Source organism: Tenrec ecaudatus, chromosome 1 (genome assembly GCF_050624435.1).
Source record: "Tenrec ecaudatus isolate mTenEca1 chromosome 1, mTenEca1.hap1, whole genome shotgun sequence".
Taxonomy (NCBI): domain Eukaryota; kingdom Metazoa; phylum Chordata; class Mammalia; order Afrosoricida; family Tenrecidae; genus Tenrec; species Tenrec ecaudatus.
Window position 1 is genome coordinate 60,095,021 of NC_134530.1, and position 26,391 is coordinate 60,121,411.

At 44.6% G+C, this 26,391-nt stretch overlaps 1 protein-coding gene and 1 non-coding gene across 2 annotated transcripts in view; one reads left to right on the forward strand and one right to left on the reverse strand.

Moving 5' to 3' along the window:
• Positions 1-5,925, forward strand: part of AGO3 (argonaute RISC catalytic component 3) — a 151,589-nt gene extending 145,664 nt beyond the window's left edge. The window contains exon 19 of the mRNA XM_075553875.1: positions 378-5,925. Within this exon, the coding sequence (XP_075409990.1) occupies positions 378-486 (109 nt within the window). The 3' untranslated portion in view covers positions 487-5,925. The remainder of the gene's footprint in view (positions 1-377) is intronic.
• A 13,577-nt stretch (positions 5,926-19,502) lies between these two features.
• LOC142438148 (U6 spliceosomal RNA) lies at positions 19,503-19,609 on the reverse strand. Its single transcript, XR_012782577.1, has one exon. It is a non-coding gene; the product is annotated as a U6 spliceosomal RNA (small nuclear RNA).
• Positions 19,610-26,391: the final 6,782 nt, after the last annotated feature.

Below are 26,391 nucleotides of genomic sequence, written 5' to 3' on the forward strand. Positions count from 1 at the left end.
AAGTAAAGTTCCACAAGCATTCGACAGCGGCTGGTCTGGATGGGAAGTGATGGCAGGCAGACATGTCGGCGGGGAGTGAAGCGTGTGCGCGCTGTGATGGAGAGGCTTATTGACTTGACCAACTTAATTCTTGGAAATGAAAGTGATATCTGTACACACAGATAAAATAATACGATGTCTCAGATTTGCCTCGACATAATCCTGGGGGATGAAGGGAGGAAAGCACACTGGCCTTGAACGGATAATTCTTCAAACTGGGTGATGGACACATGGAGGCCTTTCTACTGATCTGTCTTGTGGTGTTTTTGAGATGTTGTACAGCAGAGTCGTTACATCAGGTTGAGTTTGTCCTGTGTTAATTGTCGCTTCTCTTGCAGTGCTGAAGGAAGCCATATCTCAGGACAGAGCAATGGGCGAGACCCCCAGGCTCTTGCCAAGGCCGTACAGATTCACCAAGACACCTTACGCACAATGTACTTTGCTTGAAAAGTCCCGCTCCATCCTCCGAGAGGAAGAACAGTAAGAGAAATGGACGTACAGGATGCTGCTTCCCAGTGGGGTCGGCTGAGTGGGAATGCCTCCAGCCATACAAAAGCCGACCCTGGGGAGAGGGGTGGGGCGGGGGGAGCAACCAGGGTCTGATCCTTATGTTGATACAAGGAAGATTGTTTACTTCAAGGAACACAGCTCCATTATGCAATATGAAACCAGCCAACTGCTTTCCGTGTGCGGGCTCCTTCCGGAGGAAGCGTCCGATGGTTTGTTGTTCACTTCTTGTAGCCCAGCCCTTTAAGTGTCTTTACCTCAAGGTGCTTGGCAGCACAACTGTCTCTGCAAAAAAATAGGTTAATAAGGAAAAGTAAATGAGGGTTTGAAACACACACGCACACCTACGTGAACAACAGTCGGCGACCGTACACAATGATGTGTGCAGGAAAAATGTGCATTTGTGTGTTCTTGTACAATGTCTGTATACATGAAATATATACATGCATACTTCACATGCATATGTATGTCTTGATCTGGATGAGAATAGATAGATGTGTGTCTGTAGATATTTTTATAATTCATTCCATTGGAGAACTTTCTACCCCTTTTACGCTCCCAACCGCCACTTTAATTCTCCCTCTACCTCCCTTGCCCTCATCACCTCCAGGTCTTTCTCAGATGCTGCCTTACCAGGGACATTCAGATGTTCATAGAGCTGGTTGGCTTGGATGTGAAGCATGACAAGCTAGATTTGGGTTTTATTTTGCACACCCTACTTCTTTGTTTTAGCCGACTACTATCTCTTGTCTCATCTGCCATCTGAGGCCTCAACTAGATATCGCTTTCATTAGGAACAAAATCATGTTCTATGTACATTTTTGTGAGCATGTGTCTGTCAGTCTGTTCAGCACTTTCATTCGCCATTTGTGCTATATATACATATACATATATATGTTCAGTAGCAACATGAACTTTTACTTTAGCAAGTTTGCTAAAGCTGCTGTAAAATCTTGTCAGAAGTTATAACTTTCTGATACGTGATCTGTATTCTAAAGCCTTCTATTTCTATGGGTTGTACATAGAAATCTCTTAAAAGCTTTCACAAAGAGTCAGTACTGTAACAGATTAAACTCTGTAGGGCTGAGGCTCTGAAATTGGGTGGAGAGGAGGGAGGGGTCGTTGGATTGTACTGGCTTGTTTGCTGGTTGACTTCTTGCTGCCTCTCATACCTTAATGTGATTTTCATATATATATTTTTATATACGTGTGTATATAAACATATATGTATGTGTTCTGAAATATAGCTTCTTTTATTTTATATTTAGTAGACTAATGATTTAATAATTATAGAACAAAGTGGCAACATCTTTTGTAGAAAGATGTTAGAATGTGGTCCTAAGAGCTGGCTGTTTTTGCTGTCTTGTGCAAGAAGCGGTTTAGAGGGAGGCCGGGTCTGTTAGACTTCTTTCTCACGGAAGTGGGAGGGACAGGCACCTCCACAATTAAAAGGGCAAAAGTAATACAGCCTTCATGTCAGAAGGAAACCTTTCGTAATCTTCGAGTTTAAACCATGTCTCTTAAAGATCCTAATGAAAATGAAATTGCCTAAATGAAGCAGCCCTTGACTTAGAAATAAAGTTGACCTTTGATTTAAGAAACAACAACAACAAAGAAATGACGGCGAGCATTGTCGGGTTTAGAAGATACTTAAATCTTTAAACAATAGATGTTTGTTGACTGATCTCACTGGCTGAGTGCCCATTTTTATTTACCAAAATGAATCAAAGAAATGTGAGGTGATATTTGCTGATTTATCACCAGTGTAACTTTCCTTTTTAAATTAAAGTGTTGGTAACAAAAAGGACATGAGGACTTGCATGATTTTAAATGAGTTAAACCACTGGAGTGTGCAAGCACGTCTTATGAAACTTGGGATGACTCCACTCTGAGGTATGAAGAGCACTATGAACTGTCGAAACCAAATTTATCAGCAACATTGGATGCAGGGGAGCTTTGCCCTTGTAACTCCCGATAATTGCTCGTTGACTTTGTTTCTGTCTTTGCACTCATTCACAGCACAGATACTGCACGTTGTTTCTAGTGGGCATTGTCATTAGCCATTCCGAATTCCATCTGTGCGTGAACACTGATGGATTAACCCTTTAATTTCTCTTACCTGTAACCCACTATTAATGCCAATTTACTGTATTTTGAGCCTAAAATCTGAGCCATGTCGTCTAGTAGGCATGAAATCTTTTGTCACTCTGCCAGAAAACTGAGAAAGTACTGCACTTTGTGTGTTTATTATACCACAGTGTCGGAAATGCCGTTCACAACACTATTTCAAAGCACTTTACGTAAGATGCTGTTTCCATGGATTGTGCATGCGCTCTCATTCCTTTTCCCTTCCAGAGCAAACCCGATGCCTGTAAAACATGTTTTGTTGTGTGCTCGATGTTGGAATTTGACTCATTGTAATCTGGACATGGAATCCCCAAGTTGGCAAACAAGAGCCCTGGTGTCACATAGTCAAGCACTAACTGAAAGGTTGGCAGTTTTGTAGGAAAAAAGATAGTGGAAGTTTGCTTCCATAAAGACTGCCACCTTGGAGATGCCATGCCGCAGCTCTCTGCCGTCCTGTAGGATCTCTGTAGGTCAGAACCAACTGGATGGCGGTGAAGTTTGCTCTTTTCCAGAGGATCAAAACTTCTTCTTTGCCGGGGTGAGGAGCATAGCTTGCCTTGTCCGCGAGAGCTGTCCGGTTCATGAGGGAGACCGCTAAGTACCCTCTCTTATTTAGTGCTCCACTACGACTGCTTCCATTAAATGCATCAATGCGTCTACTCGGAAGGACTTTAAAATGAGGAACTAGGCACACTCTACGCAGACAGCTTTGCCTTTAGCGTGACATGCAGCGTGCTGCTTACACTATTCCGCATTGCGAGCTAAGCCAGTTAGCTTAGAAGACTGCAGTGCGTTTCTCGTTTGCTTATTGAGAAATCAGTAGATCAGATGTGATGACAAGAAGCCTTGTGCTTAGAATTGTAAAATAAAGGCTAAGTGGCAAACCCTTTTTGAAATTTATTCCAGTTATTTTTGCACTTCTGGCGTAGAATTTGTGGTCCTTTTTAAAATTTATTTTAATGTAAAGTTCCTTATACTCACAGTGACCTTTCTGCTCTTCCCCTATCTGCATAATGAATGCTAAATTTTTATCTATTTTTCTACCCTGTATAAGTGACTTTAAACCACCGTTAGTCACAGCTACTAGTTTAATTGGCTTTCCTGTGAAAAGGTTTGGGAGCTTAATGTCTATTCTTGATGGCAAATACGTCTTTGTAAAGTGCCGATAGGTGCGTCTGTTTGACAGTACTAAGGCACTGGCATTGAGGACCATCCATTTGTAAAACCGTAGCTGCTATATTTATTTAGTGGAGTCTTTAGGAGACAGTTACTGCACTAAACAATAAGCTGGTGAGCAGGGATCAAGGCTAGTCTTAGAGGCATTTGGGTTTTTTGTCTTGTTTTCGAAAATAAATAAGACAAATGACGTGATACCAAGGACACAAGGGTGCTGCCATTTGGTCTCCATTAATATTAGGATAGTCTTTGTTTTCTAAGTGCGAATTTTGAATTTTTGGGGCTCTGAAAAAAAGGTACCTCATCCTCCTAAGTGCTGATCTTTGGCATACTTTGACAGAAGTAGACACGGCCTTTACTTTTCTTTTAACAGTTACCTTTTGGAAAGTTTCTCAAAAAAAGAATGCTCTTCTCTGGAGATCGCCCTGTTTGTAAGCTACTAATTTATTTCTCGGATTCTGGTAGAAATGCACCAGGTGATTTGGAAAGTGCTTGATAAAAATTAATCTCTGCCTTCCAGCATAAGCCTTACACTAGCCTCCCAAGCAGCCTCTGGTGACCCGCATTGAGCAGTGCGGACGGTGCGTTCTCTCGGCGAGGTTAGTGTGACAGACTAGAGCCGTGGCAGGTGTACCTAGCAAAACGCTCAGTCGGCACTCCGCGCTGTCGCCGGCAGAGGGTCCCGGTGTTAAAGGAAAGGCTCAGAACTCGGTGCCGGTGATGGTTCAGGGAGGTCTGGTGGGTCTTTTCAGAAGCGAGCATGAGTTTTCCATGGGTAGGGACTTTTATGAAATTTAAGGAAACCAGTCACAAGAGCCAGCTAGACTAGCTACAGTCTTACCATGTTAAACTTAAGTGTTTTGCCAAAAAAATTAACTAGCAACTGTACAATTTTTAATTTCATATTATTAAGCTGGACTTAAATGTTTACTCACCTCATCTTCTTAGATTGACTCCTTTTTGAAACGAGTTGTTCCTTACTTGCTACTCAAATGGTCATTTATGAGTTTTATCATCACACTGCAAAAAGACATCACTAGCCTCTTTATTTTATTGTTTCTTTTTAATATTGAGAATTCAAAGATGTCTCAAAGCTGCAGTAACAGTGGTTGGAAGGCTTCCCGCCTAGGAAAGCCTTCCTGAGAGTGGTAGTAGCCTGTCTTCATTTTCCTGTTTTCTTCCATTTGAGCAAACAAAGCACTGTCGTGATTCTGAAGGAGTCAGGAAACCAGCCAAGAATAATAGATGTTTAAAAATCAGTGTAGAAATGGGAAAGTAACGATCTTCTTTTCTTAATAAAAGGTGGTTTTTAAATTTCTCCTTTGTTCCCTAAGGACATTCCTGGTCAGTGTCAGTGTTAGAAATCATATATGATCAGTGAGGGCTAAGTTGACTCCTAGGAGGGGGAACATTCTTCATATATAACAAAGGAAAAAAATATCTTAACTTTTTTCCTACTTTTAAAAAAGGTACAGTTTATAATTTTGTCTATTGGTTAATATATTTTTAATTAGAATACAGTGGACAACGCTTATACTGCTGATAGTTGAAGTTCCTTTGACTTTACCCACCACAGGCCATACTCTAGATTTTCACCTGCTGATTATAGTCAAGAATCTTCTACTTTCAGAAGATGAAAGTTATAGATTTTAACTTGAATTAAAGATAGAAAGATAATAAATTCATATGGAGGGCTGGGATTTGCCAATGAGAAAAATCCCATTGAAATGTCATTTAATAACAAGGATCCGGTCAGGTCACCTGTCTGGCCATTAGACCCCTTCTTTCTAATCCAGTCGGAAACCAGAATCTGATGTCACTGTGTTAAGGTGTTAGTGAAGCAAACGTATTCTCCAAGGTAGCTTCTGAGTTAAATGTTTGATTCTTTTTTCTTGTCTTTTCTTTTAAGCAGGTGGTTCTTAGAAAGTGCCTTTTGAGAAAATGGTGCTGTAGATTTTCATTTTTCAGATAGCATGAAGCTAAAAATATTCAATTATTTGTGAACTACAAAAGTGTGACTGTTTCATAGAAATAGTGTCAGCTGTTGTCCTGAACCAGACGAATCCGAGAGCATGGGGTGGGGGTGGGGGGCTCCCGAGGGGGGCTTGTTCTGCAGAAGCACCTCTGGAACTGCTCACCGCCTTCATCTTGTGGGCTTGAAAATGAACTTTGTAGCAGAGGAGACCTTTCTGTTCTCAGCTGGGTTGGATCGTAAGCACTCGGAGGGGAAGGGGGACTTGCCAGGAGTCCTGTCAGCAGCTGCTGTTACTTTGTCAGCATCTGCATCCTTTCCATGATTCGTCTTTGGGGAGAAAGGCTGTGGCTTGAGGGAAAGGCGAGTTGTCACTGAAGTCAGTTGAAGAGAAAAAGCAAAATGTCCTCCATCTTTTGGGGAAATTTTCTCTTTTAGGTACCAAGAAACATTTTAAAGAGTTTCTTGTTTCGAAGACAAAGAGCCAGTGGCAATGCATGTAAGAGAAAGAATAGTTATTTTGAAGCAAACATGTAAAAATGGGCTTTGAAAATAAGTAAAACGGTTAAAGCAGGACCATTCACTTAGTAACAACTTTCCGCTGGCCTGCGAGCCGGTGCTAATCCCTCACCAGGTCTTGCTCATGAGCCTGGAGCAGGTGGAGTAGGCAGAGAACCCAGAGACACCACACCTCAGCGCCTCACATGCGGCAGGTAGTATGGTAGGGAAAGCTGTCGGCTCTTAGGAGTGTATTAGGCTGCAAATAATATATGCGCATTAAACTTTTTCATTTCTTATAATGTCTTTGTGGCAATTCTGAGTTTATTTTTAAGATTAATTTTTCTGTTGTCATATTTATATTTATTGTCAATTTATGCGCAATTCTTATTTTGCTTAGATGTTGATTTTAGGGCATTTTATTTTTATAGACATTTCTAGCTTTCTCTCTTTTTTACTTTTTTTATAATAACAGCAAAGATTACAATGGAATGTTACTATACGAACCAAACTATTAATTCCATAGTCTAGAATTTGAATTTTTCACCAATAAACTCATAACTTTCTAACTTAGACTATTTCATGTGATTTATAGAGTGAGCGTTAAGAAATGTTGAGGGAAGGCGGGTCTGTGTTTCTAAGTGACACCAACAGCCGGGGGGGTTTCCTCCTGATCTACAGTCGGTGGGACACCCATCCAATAAATGAGTGTTACAAGTCTGCTTTCGCTCCTTTGGAATTGTTTAAATGATCCCATCACTCCACAGGAGCCACTTTCATAAGCCTCAAAAACAAACAGCTGTCATTGATCATTGACTTTGAAATGGCATTTTGGTACCATAACGTCACAGTGGAAAACCAGCTCCGGTGTAAGGCAGAAACTCGTCAGAGCAGGAAAACTCGTGTGTGTCCCAGGGGCAGTGATGGGAAAGTGGTTAAGACTGACCCCGTCAAAGGTGGAAAAATAAGGCTGTGTTGTCAGGTTCCCGCTCTCACGGGTCCCACAATATTCTGCGGAAGATTCACTACCCAGACCTCTTCCCCAGCATCCTGTGGAAGTTATTCACCCTTTGTCCATCAGTGAAGAAACCGCCCACATGTCAGGGAGAGTCAAGGACAAAGATTCATTAATGCACCACTTCAGCTAACTAAGGTTTTAACGAGGTAGCCATGACTATGAATGTGCGCCAATTGAAAGGCAGTAAACATATGATTATAGAATATTAATTTTATGAATATGTGATCATCCCAGCTTAGTAAATAGACAAGCTTATTTGTATCAGTATATTTTTATAAAGATATGTGAAAAAAACATGTGCTACATAGCAGGTCAAATATGTTCATTATATTTTTATACAATGCATTTCCTTGGAAAGCAATTTTTTTCCTATATAAAATTAAAAGACCAACTTTATCCCATTCTCCTGAGCTTTAAATTCTAAATGACTGGGGTTCAGTGTCTGACGTTTTACTGAATTGCGTGCTGTCTTCCACCCAGAGGGAGAAATGGGGCGTTCTCAATAATTACAAAAGGGAAGGTCTTACTTCGTATGCCAAGTTCGACAGTTTAAAGAGTATTTTTTCTTAAGACATTAAGCAAAGCATTTTTGCCTGCATTTTTGCCAGTTAAATTCGTTTTCATATACTATTGTGAACTATTTCCTTTACCCCTCCATTAAGTACTAGTTAAGATTGATTATAAAGGTACTCTGATTATAAGCATTTGTTACTACCAAATAAGAATGTTTCGGTCATCTAAGTATTTTGTTGCCAGTGTGTCCCCTGAGAAAATTGTTTCTTTTAAAAGTTATTAGTGTGCTTACAGCTTGAATAGTTTATTCATTAGATTTCAATGTTATGCTAGGATGACAGCCGCAGAATTCCTGCCGGCCAACATTTTTAAGGCTGCCTCAAGTAGAAATGACTCTGTGTGTTCTTCTTTCTGAACGTTCTTAGGAACCTGGTACAGAGAGCTTGTTTTGCTGTTGGGCTGCTTGGCTCCACAAATCCAGGCACCCGCGGTGGGTTGCCATGATGATGTACCTGGTGGTTCATATTTCCAGTCCACCTCTGAAGAAAGAAACACTTGTACAGCAATAGTTCACCACCCAAACAACCAACAAATCAAGGACAGTCTTAGGAGTAGAAAACACAGAAATGTTGCACATTGAGGTTTGACTTGTTGTTGTTGCTTTATTCTTTCCAAAATGTGCACACACTTTTTCTGATTGCCGTTCAAGAGGCTGTGTCAGAGACAGAAAGGAGGAGTACTCTGGCCTTGAGTGTCTACAACTTTCCACCTGTACTTCATGGCTTTTAGTTCGAAGAACAATATGACCCTTTAAAACATGTTTCTAGGCCCATAATGCACCCATCGTACAACACAGTGCTTGAAGTAGATTAAAGAGAGCTGTGCATTCATCATCATCATCAATTTTAGAACCTTTGCTTCATTCTTATATTCATTATTATCAGCTCCGCATTTCCTGCCAACCTCCCCTTCATAAATCTAACGATTAATCAAGTTGCTTTCTCTATAAATGTATCTATTCACATGAGCCCTTAATAGTATTTTCAGGACCAAAGAAAGATGCATTCTGCAAAAATCTTGCTGGTGTGATGCTCTCCTCCATAGAACCTGGAGGAGCAGGAGTCTTGGCAAAGACAGACTAGTGGGATTGTGACCGTAAACAGTAGGAGGGAGCAAGGCTAAGGTTTCCTCTCTGGGATCGTTGGGCAGAAACCCTAACAGCTGTTTCATATGTACTGTGATTGTGTTCTCAAAACCACACAGGAAAGGCGAGGCTTGCCATGAGCTTAGAAGAGAGACTGGCGCGTGACCCTATTTCCCGACGCAGCTGCACAGAGCTGCGTGTTATCTCATTACGTTTGGAAAGCGGACCTCACTGCTGTGTCCGTACATCGGAGCCATGGTAACAACGCAACGTCTCCACGTTTCCCAATACACAGAAAACGCCATGCAGGGACTCCTGGTCACGATAGTCTTCCCTGGAAGGAAGTGTTTGGGGTAAAGAACTGGGGGGAGACATTGGGAGTCTGTAATTAAAGGAGGATTTTGCCTGCCACGGATATTCCCAGCTAGGCTAATACATCAAATTTGGTCCCAGGCAGTAATGAGAAAGGGCTGGTTTGGGTATCAACAAACTTGTGTCTTCAGGAAACTAACTCCCTAGCCTTCGGGTGGTGAGGAAACGCAGGCTCCTGCTGGACAGAAAGGAGACACTGTCTCATTCTTGATTGTGACCCTGCAGATGTGCTGTTTCCAGGGAGGGCAAACTCACCAAAGCCTGCCCTTCGCGGGTCTTCAGACATTTCCCTCAAATGGCTTCTCGTTTCTTAGCCCAGGATACTACCCCTTTCGCCTCTTAAAAAAAGAAGAAGAAGAATTAGAGGCCGTGTAGGTAGAATTCTATGAGTAAGCGTCTTGGAGACACTTGGGGAAGAAGGATCCCATGCCACAAATTATAGCTTGCCCGAGACTAAGCGCCAGCACGTTCTTTGTGTTAAGCTCCTAACGGGTGGCTTCCTTTGCAACAGCATGTTTGTGTCACTTGAGCACCACTATTCCGACCAGGCACTCAGGCTCCTGCCATTCCTGGCTTGTGCAGTCCCTCTCCTGCCCCTCCTACACACACACACCCCGCTTCTAAGAGAAAAAGGGTAAGTCAAACAGGTGAGAACCCTTGAAATGTAGCTTCAGGCTGTGTACTTAACATAGTTGAGTGAGAATTAAGAAGGCAAGTATCAGTGCTTTGTGCATTGAACTTCTTTGCTAGCTACAGAGACAATGTGTGTAGGATGTATATCTGGGAAGTAGTGCTTATAGCGATGGGGTAAGAGAAAATTATTCTTGCAACTAATGTTTCAAACTTATGCACACACAATCCCCATATTCTTTTTTTTTCTTTCAGTCCCCATATTCTTGAGACATTAATACAGCTGTTTTTAGCAAAGCAGACTGATTTTTAAATATGTGACTTTTATTCTGATGCATGGCTTCTTGAACACTGTGCTGAATGAATTCTTGTTTAACTGCCCTTTCCCCATAACTCACATATTGGATTATTCTAACTTTAATTATATAGATGCACTTCTCCATATCGCCTTCTTTGTATCTGCAAGTTTCAACATAAACTTATTTTTTAAACTCAGCCCATTGCCTCGGCAAGCCTGGGCTGAAAGGGAGGAAAGCATAAGGTGTTAGGAACTTGGGAAGGATCGCAACGGGAAAAAAGACTCGCTGTTAAATGAAACAATAGATAGAATAATTTTTAAAGACTTACTGTGTATGTATACTCGAGTATAAGCTGACCCGACTATCAGCCAGGGCACCTAATTTTACCAGAAAAACTGCATTAAAAATGTGCTGAAAAACTCGCTTACACACAAGTGTATACAGTGCATTTTTGTTTCCTTTGAGAGTGGAGGGGGCTCTAGAACGTGAGCCAGGACTTGACGTTTAGGGCCGTAGCGCTACCGTTGATTTGCTCCATGTGTTAGGCCGTTTCCTTTGTCTCTGCGTGCTGAGTTTGCCCTGGGAACATGATGGTGGTAATTTTTGCTCTCACCTACCTCACAAGGCTGTTGCAAGACCAAGCTGGTGTGTCTGCGCGTGCCGGAGCGCCAGGAGTTAAGCTATTTAGAGTACATGGTGTGAAGGGCCCCTCTCTGGCTTGCCTCTGGGCCAGTGTCTTCAGTGACATGGATCGTTGCTACGATACGAAAGAGAAGCACCCCCTTAGGCTGGCCTGGCTTTCCCTGGCTGTGCTGCTCCTCCCTCGCTAGAGAGCCAGCACTCAGACTGGGTCTTCTGTAGTGCTTCTTGGCAAAAGCCCCCTTTCCAAACCCTGGACCCTTTGCATGGTGCTGTCGGCAGCGGCAGGTGACATGTTGAGCTAGGTTAATCGTGTGCTGAAACCATTAAACTCACTTCGTTTGCCCTTTGCCTGTGGGCTTGGCTGCTTCATCTTAGCAGGTTTGTGGTACTTTTTTCTTTTTTTAATTGAGTCTTGAGTTTTAAGAAAAGTACTGATTTCTCTCATTGTCACTTTACACTGTCGTTTTCCTTTTAAAAACTCCAAGCGTCACGTGTGTCACATGATGAACCCCGGCTCTTCCTTTTAACTGGGTTCTGCGCTCCCACAGGTGGGAGCAGGACCTCGGGGTGATACCGCTGTCTCTGGGGGCCCCACAGCGCAAGCCCGCCCACCACTTCTGCCCCTGCTGTGGGGAGAGGAGCCACAAAGAACACACACCCACCACTGGCTCTGGAAGCAATTCCTGTTGAAACAGACAGGGGGTCTGGTTTCTTAAGGACGGATTGGGGGTGCACTGGCGATGGATGGGTCAGCTTCCTTCTGTATCAATGCAGAGCTCCCCGGATTGCAAGCAGTAGGGCGTCTACCTGCCATTGCCAACGTAGGTAGTAACGTTGTATAGGACGGCGCGAATTGCAAGTACTTGAGAAAACGCTGGGGAAATTCATGCTTGAAAAAACAAATGAACAAAAAAGTCACCTTGCTCCCGGGAGACCTTGAGGAGCACTGTCTTTGCTGGTCAACAGTGGCCTTCAGTGACTTTTCCTGTAATGTGCAGCTTAATGTGGGTCCGTTAAAGTGTTGCTGAATTTGGGAACAAAGATCATTATTGTGGACTAGTGTATGTAGCTATTCCGTGTGTGTAACGTGGCGAATCTTACATAAGTCTCATGGTGTTAAGTAGAGGTGTCGTTTCTTTAGTGTTGGGGAACTGGCCTCAGACTCCCTCTTGCGCACACTGACGTCACACACATGCGCACACAGGTACAGACCCCAGCTGGACTCACTTTTGTGATTTCTGCTTGTTTTCCCCTTGGCCTGAGTCATAGAGGAGGACTCTTTAAAGGGGCTTTTCTGAAAAGCAAACTGTAGGCATAGGACAGTGTCCTACAGAGGGGCAAATGGCCTTTCAAGTTTTCCTTTCAACCACCCAGACCGTCTGTGCCTGTTTGTATTGCAGATGGAAACTCCTCTTTGGGGGGCTTGGTAACCGAACGTTTTGAAACGGAATTGTTGTAAGATCAGAGTAGCCTCTTTATCCATTCTTCTTTCCACACAAACTATCTTGCCACGTATTTCCACGCACCCCAAGTTCCAGCGGGGTAACATGACGTGCTGAGACCCTCACGCCTCTGCCCCATCTTCCTTGACCTCTCGCTCTCGCCTGGCCCAGCCTTATGCTTTTTGTTGGCTTGTCATAAGTAAAACAGACTTCCTGTAGCAACTTAAAAGACTGCAGAATTCAAGCTGTTTGTGTCAGCCTTCTTTGGTGTGCTAGTTGGTTACATGAGAGCATCAGTCGAACCGATGGCGTGAGCCCCACTCGAGTGGAAGCACGCCTCTGACGCTCCAGAACCTAATGAGGTCCCGAGAGACACGGCTGGACCGGCAGGTTCTCTTCAGAGGAAAGTGGTACTTTGTGTAAGGTGGCAGGGCCTGGGCAGTCTCCGCTAGCTAGGTAACCATTGTAACCCGAGTTAGAACACCAAATACTGAATCCTATCACTGTGTACTTGGGGGCCATCCTCTGGGTTTGGTTGTCATTTTAACGCCTTGAAGATTGTATGTAATATGAATAAAGGCAAATAACGTTTTTAAACAAAAGTACTTATTTTGAGCATTTAGAATATGGCGGTAAATTTTCTACTTGCATTTAAATGATCTCTCCCTAACCTCCTTAAATATATGTATACATAACTACAAAGAAAACAAGTTGAAATTGAGAAGTTAAAGAAGTTGATTTTTAAGCTGTTCAATGACTTACATTAAAGAAATTGTTGGGATTCTGAGGCAAGACTGTCCCTAAAATGGCCAAAATGCTGCCTCTTTCTCCTGCTCTCCTGCATACTGGAAGTGTTTTTTGTTATATTGTTTCTAAGCCTTTATTTAAAAAAATATCATGGTTTTTTGTGTTGCTTTGTTTCCATTTGAAGTGTAACGTTCACTAATAACTGTAATAAAAAGAAAACGCTTCGCTCTAAACGTGTTGTGTGGTCTCGTCACTCATGTTCAGACTTAGGAAAGGAGCCAGTGTGACTCTGTGGAAGGAATCTAGGTCTTTAGAATCCCAAAGTCCTGGGTTCAAACCTTGGTGACAAGACACCCTGGTCAAGTTCCGTGGTTTGGTCAAGTCTTCGTCTTTTCCACTACCCCATACAAGGTCAGCGGGCTCCCCCTCGGAGCTCGGAGCTGTGGGCACATAAAGTGAGGCAATGCGGAAGGAGTGCTGAGCACTTGGCTGGAGCTCAGGATGGTTGTTTTTAATATGATAGTGTTATTGACATAGCTTACACAATCCAGTATATCCATTCACATGCAATTCTGTCCAAGCCCGCTGAGCGGAGCCATACAACCGTCAATGCTAACAGCTCCCCATTCTCCCACCCTCCCCTCTTTGCCCTGAAGCTCAGAGCACCAGTCCTCCTGTTACTGTTTCTGAAGGGTTATCTATCTTGGCTTTCATGTACCAATCAATCCTAAATAGACAAATGAACATATGTAAATCTAGCATGATTAATGAGGTAAACCAAATAACAGCCTTAATAGTAAGGGGAGGAAATATTACAGAATAGCAGATAATTATGTGGTGTATCAGGGCCATCCAACACTCTGGATTTATCATCCCTTCCCTGTGGCCCTTCTGAGGGACTGTCCAGTTACCTTGCAGGTGAGTTTGGGGTCTCGGTTGCACCCATGCCCCTTCACAGCAAGTTAGTGTGTGTTTTTGAACTTCTGATACCTCTTCCCATAAACACCTCATCATCACTCAGGCTTTGTTGCTTCCCTGCTAGATGGCTGTTTGTTTAGTTGCAAGCCTTTAAGACCTAAGACACTATCTTTTCACAGCTGGATACGATCAGCTTTCTTTACCACGTTTGCTTGGGCACCCATTTTGTCTTCAGCGATCGTTTCAGGAAGGTGAGTATCATATAATGCCACATTATAAGAACACACCGTTCTTGTACTGCAGTAAGAGTTAAGTAGAGGCCCAGAGTCCATCTACTTCCTTGTTGAATATGTTTATATATATATGAGGGGTTACCCCCAAAAAAAAATTTTTCCCCCAAGCTATGTATTTAATTTTTTTTTTGACAAAACAACCTTATCACCTCAAAGAACTCTCCATTGTACGTAATATATTTGTCAAATCTGCGATTCCATGCTTGGTAACATTTTTCAAATTCTTCTGTTTGGATGGCTTACGGCACCTCGCTTGTTTTTTCTTCACCTCTTCTCCATTGTCAATTCGCTGCCCTTTCATGTCCCTCTTCATTTGAGGAAACAGAAGTCGAACGGAGCGAGGTCAGGTGAGGTGCGTGGGCAAGAGAAGCATGCTGGGGTTTTTTTGCCAAAAACTGGCACCCTGAGATGGCTGTGTGAGCAGGTGCATTGTCGTGGTGGCAAAACCAGTCCCCCATCTGCCACAAATCAGGTCTTTTTTGTCACACACTGTATGCAATCTTTTCAGAACTTCTAAATACAAGACATGATTGACAGTCTGACCTGGTGAAATAAACTCCAAATGCACTACGAATTGGTATTTTTATCTGTTCAGGAAGGTGACGGACGTCCAGGACAAGGCTTGTCATCAATCGACATTTCACCTTTTTTGAAAAGAGAAGGCCACTCTTACGCTTGAGTCTTTCCCACAGCGCTGCCCTTGTAAGCTGTGTGCAACATCACAACAGTTTTTGCGGCATTTTTCCTGAGCGGGAAACAAAATTTCACAGCCTCACATTGTTCTCATATCGTCCATCCCCAAAAACAAGATTTGAGCGAAACTGCTTTTATGAAAAAAATGTGACCAGAAAGAACCTTCCCAGGCAATCCCACTGGTGTGCTAACTCAGAGCAAGTTGCTTGATGTTCGCCTAGTGGAAAAATACGTACCACAAAAGCTGTACCTGACAGAGCTTTTTTCCATTTTTTGTACGCCCTTACATATATTTCCCCCTTTTACCCGACCTTTATGTTTACCCATCATTCACATTTCAGTAATTCCTCTCAGATACAATTCAATTGTTCAAATACATCAACAAAAGCTACCCAGCTCCTCGTAGTCAATTTAAGAACACTTTCCATTCTCTTGGTACCCGCCATTATTGGCTCCCCTCCCTCCTCCTCCTCCCCTCCCGTGCCCCCAGGAAACATCGGTCCAGTCATTGTCTCTGTAAGGGGGCCTCTCCTGGATCACTTATGTAGGTCAACACCAAAAAAACATAAATAGTCACAAGTCTAGCAAGAATCGTGACATAGAGCAGATACATACCTCTCTGTTTAAAGAAAGAAAAGAACAAGTTAGAAACCACCATTCCAGTCCCCACTTCTTTCAGGGTCACCTGTCCCAGGTCCTGCTTACCTAACACACACACATCCTGTTGGTCTTCAGGAGTCGTGTCCGAAAGGCAAGCATCCTATTCGTCCACATTGCTATTCCAGCAATCGGGCGGAGCTGGCCGGTGTCCCCCCCGCCCACCCAAGTCACGCCTTTAATCTGTCAGTGTGGCCCCCCTACGAGTAATCCACATCCAGTTCGGGGTTCTTCAGGACTCTGGTTTCGAGCACCTCACTGCTCTGTGGCGCTCCCATCTCGGTTTGATCTCAGGTGGCCGGTCAGGCCAGCCACCCTCCCTGAATCCTATCTTCCTAGCGTCCTCTGCGGCACTGCCATCCCGGGAGATGATGTCACTCTCGAGCCCATCTCTGGGAAGGAGCTGCTCAGCAGGCCCAGGGCCCTGGGGAACTGGCGCAGGCGATGCACACAGGAGCTTGAGTTCCAAAGAGGTTCCCGGCTTCCCCTCTGCTCTTCCCTGCCCGGAGACTCCACGGCGACTAGGGAGAGAGAAGGCAGGCTAGTAAACTGTTGTTGCCGTCGATCGAATTGACTCTGACTCAGGCGACTCCAAGGGCAACAGCAGTGGCCTGGCCCTGCGCCAGCTGAGAGACTGCTGCAGGTCACCTCGATTACAGGCGAGTCAGGAACGCACACACTGAGAGGGTCTCCCCAGACTCAGAAGCGGATACACAGCCTAACGGAGATGATGGACACGACAGGCGCTGTCACCTCTCCAAACTCCAGGGCCATGGGACAGTCATTGGACTAAAGTCACTGCTTTCAGATTGGCAGGCCAGGTTCAACCTGAGGAACAGCTTTTGTCCAGTGTTTTAAATATATTACTAGTTGCCAACATCTGAAATCTCACGTGTAAAAAATCCAGGTGTCTGTCATCTGCTCTAGGAAGAATGCCATCTCAGGCCACTGCTTCTTCACTGCAACTCTGGGGAAGCGCCCAACTTGGAGGCACAGAGCACGAGGCCGTCCCACCCCTCTGCCCGCTTCCCTGGGGTACCAGGGACCCTCGGGTGAGATGGATGCTGGAATCCCTTTGCGGACCTGCTCTTTGCTTGGAGGGTGCTCACTACTTTGAAACAATCCAGCTCATCAAATGTGCCTGTTAGCAATTCCCACTCCCCAATGTACGTTCTCCGGAGTATCAGAGAATGACGTCAAACCCCTTCTTGCCATGCTGCATGCTGCGGCCCAGCCTTCCAGCCACATGCACCTCAGGCCCCTCTGCGCAGCCCTGGAAGTGCGTTTGGGTGGCTGACACTGGAGATGCTCTAGGCGGCTTTCTGACAGGAAAACCCAAACCCACTGCCACCGAGTCGATTCTGACTCAGCGACTCTATATAGGGTTTCTGAATCTAAATCCTGATGGTTGTGAAACAGCCTAAAAAACACAAAACATAGCCTCGTCTTTTTCCATGGAACTGCTGGTGAGTTTGAACTGCTTACCTTGAGGTTAGCAATCCGGTGGAAACCTGACAGCTCATTTAGGGGAGAAAAGAGACCACAAAGTCAAATCGATGTTAGAGAGATTTATTCTATCTTCAACAGGACAAAGACAGTGACGCCTCTTCTCAGTGAGGGAGACCATCAGCGTGGGACCAAACTGGGGTCCAAGGAGGCGCAGAGATGCGGCCGCGGAAACAGGACGCGGTGAGCAAAGGGAGCACGGAACATGCAGGCATCACAGTTGCAGGCGGGACTGCGGAATCTGGAAGGGACCGTAATGGCTACGTGTACACGATTGTAGGCTAGAAATGCCTACAACACTGGCTCTGAGCCCTCTGACCAAGAACCCCAATTGCCATCACGGGCCCAAGCAGCAAGTCCCTGAAGTCAAGGCTGCCCGTCCGGGGCTGGCTAGAGGAATAGTGGCTGTCCATTTTCAGCCTAAGGCAAACCTTTTCCGTGGCCAGTGGCTGATCAGAAAGAACTCTGTGGAGACAGACACATGTGGCTCAGGAAACCGTCAATCAGAGCTCAGAATTTAAGCTCTAATACAATTGACAGGTCTTTTTTGAAACTACAAGTGTCGATTGATATATTTGACAGACCCAAAGAGGAGCCCTGGTGCACAGTGGCTTATTGGGCTACTAACAGCTAACCTCAAAGTCAACTATTCAAAACCACCAGCCTCTTCAAGTGAGAAAGGGGAGGCTTTCTACTCCCATGAAGAGTTGCAGTCTGAAAGCCCCCAGGGGCGGTCCTCCGCTGTCTGTATGGTCACTATAAGGTCAGTGGCAGTGAGTTTGCGTTTAAAGAGGACCACTCTTACTACACCAGTCTACCAAATAACGATACTGGTATAAAAAAACTAAAGCATAGATCTATGTGTCTAGATTTATAGGTTAAGTATTAAAGTGGCGGAAGGACCTTGGGCCTCTACTCAAACACTCCCTCAATGCATGAATACTTTCTTTTATTAAATTGGAACTCTATGATGCTCACTCTCCCAACACAACTGCTGGAGCCAAAGGGGGTGAACAAGTAAATGTGGTGAAGAAAGCTGATGGTGCCCAGCTATCAAAAGAGATAGTGACTGGGGTCTTAAAGGCTTGAAGATAAACAAGCGGCCATCTAGCTCAGAAGCAACAAAGCCCACATGGAAGAACACACCAGCCTGAGTGAGCGAGTGGAGTTACCAGGCATCAAAGAAAAAAAAATCATATCATTGACTGCACACCTCCATGATAGGATAGCTGAAAACAAATGGGTGCATAAGCAAATGTGGTAAAGAAAGCTGATGGTGCCCGGCTATCAAAAGAGATAGTGTCTGGGGTCTTAAAGGCTTGAAGGTGAACAAGCAGCCATCTAGCTCAGAAGCAAAAAAGCCCACATGGAAGAAGCACACCGGCCAGTGCGATCACGAGGTGCCAAGGGACCAGGTATAAGGCATCATGCAAAAAAAAAAAGATATAAGTGTGTGTATGTATGTGTGTATGTATATATATGTGTGTGTGTGTGTGTATATATATTATATATATACCATATTAAATGAAGGGGGAAGTGCAGAGTGGAGACCCAAGGCCCAAGTGTCGGCCAATGGAGATCCCCTCATAGAGGGGTTTAGGAGAGGAGATGGGTCAGTCAGGGTGCGAGGTAGTACCGATGAAGAACACAGCTTTCCCCCAGATCCTGGATGCTTCCTCCCCCCAACTACCATGATCCGAATTCTACATTGCAGGGCTGGATAGGGCAGAGGCTGTACACTGGTGCATATGAGGGCTGGAGACACAGGGAATCCAGGGTGGATGACACCTTCAGGACCAAGGGTGTGAGGGACAATGCTGGGAGAGTGGAGGGTGAGTGGGTTGGAAAGGGGGAACTGATTACAAGGATCCACATGTGACCTCTTCCCTGGGAGAGGGACAGCAGAGAAGGGGGGGAAGGGAGACTCCAGATAGGGCAAGATATGACAAAATAACGATGTATAAATTACCAAGGGCACATGAGGGAGGGGGAGAGGGGAGGGAGGGAAAAAAAAAAAGAGAACCTGATGCAAAGGGCTTAAGTGGAGAGCAAATGCTTTGAGAATGATTGGGGCGGGGAATGTATGGATGTGCTTTATACAATTGATGTATGTATATGTATGGATTGTGATAAGAGTTGTATGAGTCCCTAATAAAATGTAAAAAAAGAAAAGAGGGGGAGAAAAAAATGATTAGGTCAAAGAATGTACAGATGTGCTTTATACAATTGATGTATGTATATGTATGGACTGTGATAAGAGTTGTATGAGCCCCTAATAAATTGTTTTGTTTTTTTTTGTTGTTGTTTTTTTAAATATGGAACGCTTCACGAATTTGCGTGTCATCCTTGCGCAGGGGCCATGCTAATCTTCTCTGTATCGTTCCAATTTTAGTATATGTGCTGCCGAAGCGAGCACTAATAAATTGTTTTTTAAAAAAAGAGTTGTATGCGCCCCTAGTAAAATGATTTTTAAAAAAGAAAGAAAAAAAAACTACAGCACTGATTGTTTTACCCAAACTCATGCAGTTAGCCTGAGGAAATGTGTATGACAGTGACACCAAGGGTCGGCTCTGAAAAACCAGGGAGGCTGAAATGTAGGGAAGCGTTTGGAAACCAGCAAAGCATCGTGGTTACATGTTGTTAGGTAACACCAACTCCATCCGAACCCAGAGCAATCGTATGCACAGCAGAAGGAAAGACTGCACGGTCCTCGCGGTGATTGTTATGTGTGAGCCCACTGTCACAGCCACTGGGTTAGCCCATGTCATCGAGAGCCTTCCTCTTTGTCATTACCAAGCCCGATGTCTCCTCCAGAGACAGATTCTCTCCTGATTAAAACAAACAAACAAAGCACCACCATCAAGTCGATTCCAATTCATAGCAACATAGTTCCCATGTGGGGCAAGGCAGAACTGCCCATGTGCATTTCTGGGACTATGAATCTTTCCAAGAGTAGAAAGTCTCGTCTCTCTTCCTTGAAGCAGATGCTGGTTTCCAACTGCTGACCTTTGGTTACCAGCCAATATGTGACCCACTGAACTACCAGGCTCCTGGTCCGTCCTGGTAAAAACCAAACTCACTGCTATCAGTCAATTCTGGCTCATCGTGACCCAATAGGACAGGGTAGAACTGCCCTATGGGTCTCTGTAATCCTTTACAAGAAATGGAAATCCTCCTCTTTCTCCCTTGGAGTGGCCAGTGGTCTGGAAATGCTGACCTATGGTTAGCCGCCCACTACACCATGGCTTCTGTCCCTTCTGATGTTGTGGTCGTTGCTAGGTGCTATCAAGTAGTTTCCAACCTGTGTTAGGCTGGGTTGACTAGAAAAACAAATCGAGACACTCATATATATGTGAGAGAGAGCTTTATACCAAAGAGCAATTTTATATTGAGAAAGCGTCCCAGCCTAATCCAGATCAAGTTAATAAGTCTGATATTAGCTCATATGTCTGATACTTGTCTGCCAGGGGAAGCCAGCCCCTAACAAATCATCACAGGTCCAGTAGGCGCAATTGGACAGCGATAAAAAGTAAAGATGATAGGAAAGTTACAGAGAGCATGAGAGACAGAAGAGAAATACTGGAATAAATGGAATCAGACACATTTCATAGTAGCATGCTCACCTCAGCCCTGCTTGGTGGTCCATGTGAAGGGACTGAGAGAATCTCTAATGCTAACCAAGGCTTTTATCTTCTCTGGGGACATGCAAGCCCCCTAACTACAGGTGAGGACCTACGTCACAGGAAGGGGCTGTGCTATAGGTAATACAGTAATGGGAGGGGGTGATCTAGGGGTATACCACGCAATAGGAAGATGAGGGATTGGGGGTACACATGTGACAGGATGAGCTGATCCTAGAGTCAGGATGGCAGCTGGATCTCCATAAGAACCATTAGCAGTAGGGTGTAAACCCACCTACAGGAACTAAGCTAATGGTTTCAAGCTTTAGGGAGAAATAACCCATTGTCTCCAGCAGCAGGGAGCAGGCCCACCCCTGCCGCGTGGGTAGACAGCAGTCTGCCTCCAAGAAGGATGTCTAAGCATCTGACCTCCCTCAGACTTGTCCATAAAGTTCCTTAGACTCACAGAGTCATTCACAATGATGCCGAATGCAGGAAGATAGCAAGCTGGTGGGTAAAAGTCTTGTGGATCTAGTGGCAGTGGAAGCGTCTCAGCACTGACATGGGTCACCACGTGGCTCCTCCAGCTCTCTGAATGTCTAAACAGCAGAAAGTGAACCAGAGAGAATGTGTGGTCCACCTCCAGGGAAAAAGAGAGGACGTTCCCAGAATCCTCATGAGAAGGTCACACCCACAAGGAGGCATCATCAGGCTATGACCTAATTAGCAGGTTAGACTCCACCCCTACGCTTATGAAGTTGACATGGAATTATGTAACTACTACACAACCCCCTGTACAGCAGAAGGAAAACCCACCGGGTCCTGTGCCATCCTCACAGTTGTTCTGTTCGAGCCCATTGCCAACCCATCTTTTCAAGGGCCTTCCTTCCTTTCTGCTGCCCCTCTCCTTTACCAGCCATGATGTCCTTCTCCAGGGACTGGTCTCTCCTAATCACATGGTCAAAGTATGTGAGGAGAAGAAGTCTTTCCATCCTTGTCTCTAAGGAGCACACTGGTTGCACTTCTTCCGAGACAGATGTTTGTCCTTTGGGCAGTCCCTGGTACTTTCAACAGTCTTCTCCAGCACCACGACTCAAGTGCATCAATTCTCCTTCAGTCTTCCTTAGTCAATGTCCAACTTTCCCATGCAGATGAGGCAATTGAAAATACCAGGGCTTGGGTCAGGCGCACCTTAGTCCTCAAAGTAGCGTCCTTGCTGTTCAACATTTCAACGAGGTCTTGGGCAGCAGATTCACCCAGTGCGTCAGTTGGTCTCTTGAGTGCTGCTTTCAAGTATTTATTGTGGATCCAAGCAAGATGAAATCCTTAACAACTTGGATTTCTTCTCCCAATCTACCGTAGTCATTGACCAGCTTTTACAGGTATTTAAGGTAATGAATATGCCCATGGCTTGAGTCAGGCACACTCAAAATGACCTGTCTGGTCTTCAACACTTTTAAGAGGTCTTGCGCACCAGGGAACCCACAGACAGGTCTGTGGAGCTGGCCCCAATCGCAAATATGTGGACACTCCCCCTCCTCAGAAGAATGCACTTCAGAGGACAGCACTGAAGCTACAGCTTGGGGAGAAGGGTGCGTCAGATTAGAGCACACAGGAGAAACAAAGAGGGACGGAGAGGGAGGGGACAGCATCCTGGCCCACCAAGCCCTGAGGACGATATTCCTACTCAGAGCAGACAACACACAGAAAGGACCATAGAGCCGACCCCACCACGAGACATGACATCCCTCACTAAACCTTAGCGCTATGGGGAACAGCAATGGAGACACAGTGTGGGAATAGTGCACCATCTGACCCCATCACACTGGGGTGAAACCCTAAGGACATGCAACAGAGCAGCAAGGGGAGCAAAGTGATGAAATCTCCGGGGAATACCAAAAATAGATTTGGAGGCAGAGTGTGGCACCCCATCAGACTCAACTGGATAACAGTCGTAAAAGCCACCAAACAGACCTTGAATTATTTATAGGCTTCTCCATTTTTGTCAGTGGCTTTCTTTTTGTTGTTATTTTGTTTTTGTTTGTTGTAGTTGCTGTTATTATTTTGTTGATTTTGACTTCCTTTGTTGGTTTATTTGGCTTTGCCGGGTTTTGTGCGTATTGATGTGCCTGCGTGTCTGTCTAGATAAGAAGGCGGGATAAGTAATTTGAAGATGAAAAGAATGGGACCAATGGTTCCGGTGGACGCAGGAGAAGGGGGCGCAGGAGAAGGGGAGTGGGAGAGGAGTGAAGACAAGGGAAGAACAAGTGAACTAAAATAAATATAGACAAAGGCATAGGATGCCTAGTGGGGCTTAATCATGGACAGTGTAGCAGCGAGAAATTACTAAACCAGAATGGAGGCCGAACATGATGGTGGGACAAGAGAAAAGTAAAAGAAAATAGAGAAAAGAACCAGGAGGCAAAGGACATTTATAGAGGTATAAATACAGGCATATATATATATATATAAAACAAGAGGGGAACAGAACTATGTACTCATATCTATATGTTAAAAATTAAGGTTTCAGATGGGCATTGAGCCTTGACTCAAGTACTCCCTCAACATAAGAACACTTTGTTCTAACAATCCAGCATTCTGTGATGCTCACCTTCCCGACAAAATCACTGAAGACAAAATGGGTGCATAAGCAAATGTGGTGAAGAAAGCTGATGGTGCCCGGGTATCAAAAGATATAGCATCTGGAGTCTTAAAGGCTTGAATATAAACAAGTGGCCATCTAGCAGAAAAGCAACAAGCCCATATGGAAGAAACACACCAGCCCGTGTGATCATGAGATGTCGATGGGATTAGGTACCAGGCATCTAAGACCCAGAACAAAATCATACCCAATGTGATGGGATGGAGTGGAGACCCAATGCCCATCTGTAAACAATTGGACATCCCCTCACAGAGGGGTCTCACAGGGAAGAGGTGAGCCAGTCAGGGTGCAGTATAGCACTGATGAAACACGAAACTTTCCTCTAGTTCTTTGGTGCTTCCTTCTCCCTACCATCATGACCTCAATTCTACCTTACAAATCAGATTACAGTAGAACATGCGCACTGCTACAGATGAGAGCCAGCAACCCAGGGAATACAGAATAGATAAACCCCCAGGGCCAACAACCAGAGCAGACAGAGATACCAGGAGGATTAGGGGAGGGTGGGGGTAGAAAGGGGGAATCGATCACAAGGATCAATATATAACCTCCTCCCAGGGGAACGAATAATGGAAAAGTGGGTGAGGGGCGACAGAGGATGATATAAGATGTGAAAATAATAATCTATAACTTATTAAGGGTTCGCGAGGGAGGGTGGGCAGGGGAGGAAGGGGGAAGAAATGGGAAGCTGATATCAGGGGTTCAAGTGGGAAGAGAATGCTTGAAAATGATGATGGCGGCATATGTGCAAATGTGCTTGACATGTTGGAGGAATGTATGGATTGTGATAAGATATATGAGAGTCCCCAATAAAAGAATTTTTAAAAATAGACTATGTAAGTATCAGGCTCCCCAACCCTAAGAGCAGAACTAAACGATGTCCAGCTACCACAAACAACTGCTGCAAAAAGAATCACCTTAGAGTCCTGGAGAGAGTGGGAGGAAAATGTGGACCAAAATTCAATTCATGGAAAAGACCATGCTTGGGTCATGTACCTTGACCTTCTCTTCAACAGTGTCATGGTCCTCCAGTACTCTGGCTTCCCAAGATGACCAGAGCCGCTCCCCTGACACTGCCTCCCTCAAAGTCAAAGCTTGACCGCACCTTCTGGAACTCTCGGCCCTGTACTGGGGACTCAGGACGTCTGGACTTCTAGTCCCTGCTTGACTCTCGGTGGCTCTTTGAACCTGGACAGGTCATTCTCTCTTGGCCCCAGCCTCCTCCCAACCCCATCTGTGGGGCGTGGAGTGCTACCTTTGAAGTCCTTCCATTCTTAAACTCTGGGATTAAGTGCCCATTAGGGGTATAAATTATATATTGAAAATAAACTTTCTGTATAGCTAAGAAAATTAAAATTGAAACAGGCCTACAGGTCAGGTAGAGACTGGTGAAACCTCTAAGACTATGACTCTTAGTTAGATACCCTTCAGGTCTAGAGCCGAACACACACACACCCACACACGAGCTCAATTTATAGCCAAACAGCAATAGACAAGACTATAACAGGAACAGTAATTTTAGAGTGGTGCACATTCCTTAAACCCAACCAGACCCACTGCCATCGAGTCAATGCCGACTCATAGTGACCCTCTATAGGGTTTCCGAGACTGTAAACTTTTACAGGAAGAGGCAACCTCTTCTTTCTCCCGAAGAGCAGCTAGTGAATTTGAACCTCTGACCTGGTGGTTAGCAGTCTAATACTTACCCAATGGTGCCACCAGGGCTTCTTAGACTATCAAAAGGGCAGCACTGACACATGGACCAAGCTCAGAAAGTTAGGAAAAGAACTGGAAACTCGGGAGCATAGGGCGAAAGTGGGATAAGTGATATTATGTGGAAGGGATTGAATGACCTTGTGGTAGACTAGAGAAACAAAATTCACAGACACTCATATTTTTATAAGAGACAGTTTTATATAAAGGGTAATTGTACATTAAGAAAGCATCTCAACCCAGTCCAGTCCAAACCTATAAGTCCGATATTGGCCCATATGTCCAACACCAATCTACAAAGTCCTCCTCAACCTCACAAAACACATGCAATGACATCAAATTCAAATCAGTGAGCATGTAAGCATCTCAGCGCTGGCAGGGGTCTCCCCATGGCTGCTCCAGCACCCAGGGCTGCATCGGGGTAGGTCCATGTGGCTTCTCCTCAGGGATGTCTTGCAGGAAGTGAGCCTTGCCAGCTGAAGCAGGAAACTAACTAAGGCTGCACCCTGGTCCGACCATCAGAGAGTAAGAGACCAGAAAAGCGCCATTTATCTCTCTGCTCTTCAATTAATCCCACATGTGTTCATCGGTCAAGGTGGCACAATCAACCGTAACTTTCGCATGGGCTAATCAATTAGTTGATTAACAAAGGTGCATGAACTGTCTAATGGAAAACTGCTCTGCTCTGTAAACCTTCACTCAGCCCACAGTTAAATAATACAAAGGAGAGAATGTTGGCACATTGTAATAAATGTAACTGATCTAACAATTTACATGAAAACTGTCAAACAGAAACCTAATTTACCAAAATCTCAAAAATATGTATACATACTTATATTTTTTAACTTCCTTTCTTGTCATCTTTAATACTAGTGATTGGTGCATGAATTTGAGTAAATAAATAATGTTTTTTCTCTGACCCTACTGCCATTGAGGCATTCCTGACTCAGAGTGACCCATGGTGGGGTTTCTGAGGCTGCAGAGCTTCACAGGGCACACAGCCCGTGAGTTTGAACCGCCAACCTTCACAGGTGCCCCAAAGGGCAAACAACCTCAAGTCAACATAGAAATAGGAAACCGTATTTTTTTTTTTTGAGATTGATCACCTGAAATGCAAGAATACCACGCAAGGGAACTTATGTGGCATCTTTCCTGAGAAAAGGTAGGTAGTGACTCATCGTGGAGAAACTGTCATCCTGTGGT